General features: G+C 42.3%; 1 protein-coding gene across 2 annotated transcripts; it reads left to right on the top strand.

The window, feature by feature from the left end:
• The first annotated feature begins 2069 nt into the window (after positions 1-2069).
• Positions 2070-7178, top strand: LOC112279204 (uncharacterized). Of its 2 annotated transcripts, XM_024513409.3 has the most exons (6): positions 2070-2874; positions 4088-4355; positions 4515-4843; positions 5186-5260; positions 5860-5997; positions 6184-7178. In XM_024513409.3, the coding sequence occupies exons 1-6, from the start codon at positions 2767-2769 to the stop codon at positions 6682-6684; spliced, it is 1419 nt and encodes a 472-aa protein (XP_024369177.1). In that variant the 5' UTR covers positions 2070-2766; the 3' UTR covers positions 6685-7178. The 2 variants fall into 2 exon arrangements, with proteins under 2 accessions (XP_024369177.1, XP_024369178.1); XM_024513410.3 differs by lacking the exon at positions 5860-5997 and having other exon boundaries at positions 2073-2874.
• Positions 7179-7425: the final 247 nt, after the last annotated feature.

Genomic DNA, 7425 nt, shown 5'->3' with positions numbered 1-7425 from the left:
CCATAGAAAGCATAATTTAAGCAGCACTCGCTGAGAGAAAAAATGTGAGTATTCCTTAAATGTGATTGGTGAGCTGTTGTGACAATAGCAAAAACTATGATGACATTAACAAATCTTTTATATATAACAAATATAAGTCAAAACCATTAAATTTTATTTTTGAATCCATTGAAACTCAACTTGCACCCAAGAACTATTTTGTGTTGCATGTTAATATTGAGTGAACCCCAGCAGCCCATGTATCTAGAAACAAATTTCATGTGGCAAAGTTTTTAATGCATCATTTCACTACTAATATTAAAAAGAGAATATAATTTTATATTTCATACTTTTTTTCAACTTAAAATATAAATTTCATTACTCTGATTCCTTCCATGAAACTTTACACTTGCATGGACCTGGGGAATGTATGAGACCTGTCATTTACCTTTCCTCTTTTGAGTATATGCATATGCATATATATATATATATATATCTTTCTGCACATGCACAATTGTTGAAACACGATTAATTATTTCTTTTATAATGAGCCCAATAAACCATTTTTGTACTTTACCATTGAGACATGGGAATACATCTTATTTTTTGTGGTTATGTTCTAATTGTATTGTACCAAAATACTTAGGTTGACCTGCAACTGCTTCAAGTTTAATATTATTATTTTAGAAATTCTGTAATATAAATATAAATATATATATATATATATATATATATATCTATTTGTTCAAAGTAGAAATTAAAAAAGAAAAAAAGACGCTCACTAGAAGATGGTGCAGTTTACAGCACATCATTTTAGTCTCTCAAATTTCAAAGGGAACATGACATATCCCTTCTACTTTTTTCATTATTTTCTTATGTGGAACTATCAAAAAATATCAAGAGTATTCACATGAATAAAAACACAGTGATTGAATTGTTGCCAAGAAAGAAGTTCAATGATCTTAAGTGCACGTTAGTCCATTACTTTTATGACAAGAGACAAAACAAATCAAACTTTTTCAGCAAACATCCACTTTGCATTCTTAAATTACAAATCCACAGTTTTTTAATATGTTGTAAACAATCAATATAATATTATATATATTACTACATGTATACACTTGTAATCACTTCTTATTCCACTTATATAAAAATTGTACATTTATTAAGAACATCATATGACATAATCAAAAAACACATTTATTTTATTTATTTTTTAAAGATAATTACCATGTAAAATATTCCAGCTTCTTATATATTTTTGTAACAGAACACTACCTCGAATTCTTCATTTTTTTTCTTTACTCATACTTCTATATAAAGTTGATTGTAGGCACTATCACAAGATCCAATGGAGGCCACGTGGTTCACCTGAGGGCAGGTCTTGAATCCCTCCGTTGGATGAACGTATGACATTCATCCTCATATAGGATGAATGTAGCCCCTAACGGAAGTAGCTCTTAGGCCTCCTCTTGAATTCCACCCACCAAAATAAGATATCATTTACGAAATGAAAACACAAAGTAAAATAATAACAAAATGGAAAAAAGGGGGTCAAGATTCCATAGTGAAGTTAATACGAAGCACGGAATATTTTATGAAAGGAAAAGGTCAATAAAGATGAGAGAATCAGCTAAGGTTGCTTTTTTATTTATATTTTTTTGTTTTTGTTGTTTATTTCCTTTTCTTTCATTAATCTCCTTCTTTTGTGAAGGAAAAGGTAAGTGAGTCCCTTGGGTCAAGCCTCCAAATATGTGGGAAGGCGTCACCTGAATAAAAAGGCAAAGGAAACGGGCTACAAGTGGATGACCAGAAAACTACGCAGTTCCAAGCTTAAAATGTAACATTCATCCAGATCACCCTCCCTCCGCGAAATTGCGGATCACGTTCACCAAGGGAAATGGATGAATATCTCCTCGTAGGATGAAGGATGAGAAGTGGGGGAGCCCTCATTCCTTTTCCTACGACCGCGGATTCGAATGAAGCGAATTGGGGAATTTGTTAGCACGGTCGAAGGGGGCGAGAGAACCGTTTTCCGTGGACCGAGGGTTCAAGAGCGAGAGAGGGGGAGAGCTCGTCCGTCCCCCCATCACCGGCAGCGTGGTCTTCCTCATTTTGCACCGCGGGTCTATAAGAGCGAGGTTTGCGCTCCAGCGATCAATCGATCAGTCGGTCATTTTTTCGTGTGTCAGCGCTGTCGCTTCTGCATTGTCACTCGGGGCGTGACTTCGCTTTGGCTGTCAGTTGATGAAAGTGGCGAGTGTGAGCGTAACGAAGCCACGGGCGGTGACATTGGTCGTGCGGGCATTGCAAATGAGTAGATCACGAGGGGAGTGTTGTTGTGCGCGGTGGTGCCCCAGTTGTTTTGTGCTGTCTTTCTGCACTCCGTTTGGTTGTCGGAGCATTGGTTGAGGGATAGAAAACGGAGAGAGAGAGAGAGAGAGAGAGAGAGAGTGAGTGACGGTCGGGCGGTCCTGGACGCTGGTCGAATTATTAACCATTTTTGCGGTTGTGTCCGACACCGAGGAAGTGGAGCGAGTATATACATGTACACAGTGGCGTGGTTTGTAGAGGCCGGGAGTGTGAAAAGTATTTGGAAGATTTTTGATTGACTCGGGGGGCTGGATTGTGAGCATTTAAGTGGGAGCAGGAGCGAATCTGAGCAGGATCCAAACGTAGTGCACGAGCGGCGAGTTAGTTGCGTTTCCAAGGGTTGTAAAATCCTCTGCCTTCGATTTGTAAAGCCGCAGTATCATATATTTTAGCGTTCGATTTGTTCGGAGTCAGATGGCAGGGGGTGGTAATAGTCCTGTGGTAGCCGTTAAGTTATCGGGATCCACGCAAGCAGAGTCGTGGTCGGAGGGCAAGCTCTTGGGAGGAGACGTTGTGCTTCAGGTAAGTGATTGGTACTCCCGGGATCATCTGCAGATGTTATTGCTTGATCAGACCTTGTTCGATTGGAATGCACACGATTTTAATGGTCGATTGAGCTGTGAGTGTATGAACCTGATTAATCAACAACCGCTTGGGCTCGCCTCGGACTCCGAAATGGCCGGTGTAATAGAAAGTTTACAAACTAACTTAGTTTTTCCAGTATTTAATTAAAAACTTGTAAGCCGCAAGTGGTTTGTGCCTCGGTCTAACGCCTTGCTGTTTCGCGTTCATGAAAATTCATCGAACCTACTCTTCAAGTTGGATAGCCGTAATATTTTAGAGTGATGGGAGTCGGGCCAGGAAACGAGTCTCACAACCTTGAGAAGCGCGGTTTTGCCAGGTCTAGCACATGATAGTCTATCACATTGCGTTCACATCGGTTTAAAAACGTTGTTCAAGCTCTGCAGCTGGATTTACATGATAGTGGGAGACTACTTGATAAGAATCTCCTCCTGGCCCAATCTCAGTCAGTCTGCTTGAATTACGCGCTACGTGAAATATGCCGTATGCCATCAAAATATGTTCCACACAGGAAATAACTGATCGATTCCGGGGAAATGCCTTCGAGTACTTGCCGTGGGAGATTTTCTCGGATGTTTTCCTTCTGCGTTGAGCGCGACTGGTCTGTGCGAATTAGGTTCAGTAGCCTGAACGCAAAATCTACGCTTGGTTGGTTCCTTCTTATTACGGGCTTAACTTGAGCTATTCGTTCGTTATAGAACATCTCAATGTACTCAGGTAGTTTTCTTTTGATAGAGGCTTTTCAAGTGTCGGGGATAACCATCATAAAATATGATTTTTCTTTCAAGATTATCTTATCATGTCACAACTGTGATGGGTCATCTGAACGTTCACAATATATTTTGAGTTAGAAGTTCTAGTGATAAAGGTTTAGTGAATGTAATAGATGCGAAGTCCAGTCTTCAAGGAGCGAATCCAGTTGAAGACCGAACCATGATGGACATTCTTTATTGCACCGACCTAATTTTGATGAGATTGGAGAAAACCAAGAGTTGTGTGCCGCATCTTCTGATAGGCCTATCTTTTTAAAGCCTGTCAGGGTCTCACAGCACTAGTTCAATTGATTGCAAGGCTGGTTTCCGAGTTTGACATCAAAAAAATGCTCTACGTAGTGTTCATGAGATGCTTCTTATCTTGCAAAATTCTTTTGCAGGTCAGCAGCGAGAGTGGAGTTATGCTTGTAGCTCCATTTTCCGGCGGAAAGTCAGGCCTTTTACGTGAACTGAAGAAACTATATAATGCATCAGGGGGAGTTAGGGTCAAGGTCAAGAGAGGTCCATCAATAATTGAGGTTCGAGCCAAGGTCGCAGTGGATGAGAGTTCTCTGCTGAAGAAGACTTATGTATTAGCCTGCTCAACTGATACCGGTTACGTAGCAACATTGGTGGATGCTATGGAACAAGACTGCTTGGTTCTGCAAGGTGCTCACCCGCTCATGCATTGCCCACAGACAAATCAATAGAGCAATGTTAATCGAGCTCGTTACAGTCTATTAACCTCGAGAATTGCCTGCATACTCGGTAGTGTCGGCTCTGCAAGGTTCTCATTTTCACTTGAATGCTGGTGGGTTTTGTGCGCAGATAAAAGTCGAAAGATTATGGAAGCATCCAGGATGCTCAAGGACTTTTCCAAGAAAGATGAGCTTCTGTTGAAACTGAGTAGTATGAAGTTGAAAGACAGCTATGTTTCTTATCCTTGGGAGCAGAAGATGTTGACTTTCCTACCTGTTTCTGGCTCTGCAATGGTGTTTTCCCTACTCCTCATGCCACCCACTCTGTCACCAAAGGCTCGCGATGTCGCTGGTGTTGAGCAAACATCAGCCCGAGCGGTTGCATGGTTGTCTGCTGCTCAGGCTTCTGGGGTGCCAATTACCTTCGTCAATATTCAGACAGAACCTATTTTCATGCAAGTAAGTGGTCAATCTTAACGCGTACAGGGCACTGGCTCTTCAACTTTAGTTTCTGGGTGAAAATCCTGGTAGTTCTCATATTTGATGGTCCCTACCGCAGCTCTAAAGAACAATACATATTCACTTGAAATACGCTCATAGAACTGAGCTGTCTCTCAGCTGGCTTTCGACTATGCAATTGGTTGTCGGTTATTTTTGTCATGCGGCGATCGACTTTTTATCACTCTCTGGTTTTTCTCCGTCAGAGAGTATCCTATACTGTACATAATCACTGCATGTGTCTTCTCTTATGAAGCCATTCATACGTACCCATCTTGATCATGTGATATCATTGATATGCAGTTTGCAGATTATCAAGTGCCTGGCTACAGGCAGGATCCGGCGGTTATTGGCAACACTGGATGTTACAGAATTCAGGTAAGCCAGGTCCTCTGTTTCACGGGGTTTAGTCCTCTTTCGTATTTCACATTTAAGTTTCCTCCAGGCATTTGAGGAATTACGAGAGATATTAGTCTCGTCTTATCAGTTGTTGTAATGACGGACTCTATGTCCTTATAATTGATCATACGTAGTGTTCGATAATGGTGCTGTGTCTTTAAGAACTCAACAACAATCGCGTAGAAATTGGTGTATGTTTGGTCAGCTTGGAGCGATTCTCGTAGACTGCTTGCTCTACGGTCAATATTTTACGACTTTGTCACAGAAATGATATCCGGTTTCGTAGCTGATGCCGCCACTAGTTGCATAGAGCTAGGACTGGGGAAAAGGAACCGCTGGAACTTTAAGCAAAGTTTACCTTCTGATGTCTTGTCCACATAGTTGAGTTCTGAATCTGCTACCTTCTCAGCTGGAGTTGCTGGCACACTCTAGACGATCGGGTTGTGTGCAGCCCTGACGGATAATTCGTTATCCTCGCATCAGAATTTAGACACACTAGATCAGTTGGACAGCTGCTGATGCTTTCGGAGGGTTTTGTCATCCACTATCCTGTCCTTACTTAGACAATGTACGTTCAGGATAGAGAAGCCATGGATGTGGACGTTGTGAGGGCAGTGCGATTATGGTATTCGCCTGCGGCTGCTGAGCTTGCGATCGACCTGAAACCTGAAGAGAATGAATCTCGCTTGGGTGTTGGCATCAGCTGCACAGAGGAGGTAGATCTTATTGTGATGCTTTGGGGCACTGTATACAACCAGTAGTTTGTTATCACCTTGAGCACAAAAACTTGACGCAGATGATTGCGCATCTTTAGGCAGGGAGCTGGAGTAGTCATAACCTAGATGAATTGTTTCTGATGCAACGCTGAAGACTCACACGGGGTAATTCGTTTTCTTTTGTAGGGATTTTGCCATGTCTCTTCCGTAGATCCAGGCACGGTGGCTGATAGGGCAGGGCTGCAGACCGTGTACCAAGCCGCTTGTGCAGCAGGAAAGCTGCTTGTTATCTCCCGGCTGGGAGGAGATAAGATTACGCCCTGGCTAGTCGCATCTTCTGGTTCTATACGTTGTTATGACACCATCTCATTGTCAAACAAACTCTCGCTGCACCGGCAGACAGGTCAGTCCATTCGTCTACATGTTATGGTGTGGGAGGGTGCTCTCACAGCCAACCTGTACAATTCTATAGAGGATACTCCAAGCCGGGAGAAGGGAGTTCCCTCTGGTGGATATACCAATCGAAGTGCCTACAGAAATTCCGGGGATCACCCAAAGTATTACTCCAACCCAAAAGAGAAGCATTACATGTCGAAGGATTCACAAGATTCACAAGATTTTGATAGTAATGCAGAACCATCACTAGGCATGAGCGATTCGTATTTGCCGTATAAATACATCAACTGATTTCTCTGTAGGATGCCATTGTTCCAGAAGAACCTCAGGTTTTGATCCACGAGGAGAAATCCCTCGAATGGTCTACTGTACATACTGAACTTCCCAGTGATTGGGCGGTTTCGAGAAGCGTTGGCAAGAGAGAGAAAGGCGGTTTGGCGCTACGAGGTTCCGAATGTTGAATGAACGTTCGAAGTGCACCATACGGCGGCATTTCTCACAGAATGTATATAAGTAGGTGTAAATAATTTCTCTTTTTGGTATCCACTGTTTGTCACACATTCGTACGCGTTTCAGCATAGTCGTTTCTGTTCTCATGTATGACATAGTTTACGGCCCATTGCTGTTGCGTAGTATCAGCATTGCTAGTATGCAGTGGCCGAAATCGGGGTCCAGATGTAGACATTACTGTGGTTTGGCGAGCGAGGGTTGTGCACAACGCCTACGCATGTACATGCTGCAACAGTTGATTATAATTAGTACTTACCATCAGGCTCCTTTATCAATTGCACAGTCCTTCCTCCTACCTCCAATTATGATTCTGATTCAACTAGTTTCCCTGCAATGATTTCTACAAGTCTGACAGATTGTGTTCAGTCAGTCGCCCAACCAGGGGTATTTATTCGCAGCCTGCTTTTTGGTGGAATGAGAACGGCAAGCGTAGCCACATAGCAATAGCATTTCCATGCGAGGAAATGAAAAAAGTCTCCATATTAAGGATAACGCAGACATGAACACAGGATAGCTGCAGAA

This window comes from Physcomitrium patens, chromosome 2 (assembly GCF_059467195.1).
Source record: "Physcomitrium patens ecotype Gransden chromosome 2, ASM5946719v1, whole genome shotgun sequence".
NCBI classification, from domain to species: Eukaryota; Viridiplantae; Streptophyta; class Bryopsida; order Funariales; family Funariaceae; genus Physcomitrium; species Physcomitrium patens.
Note: the sequence above shows the minus strand (reverse complement) of the source record. Positions and strands in the feature narration are given on the sequence as shown.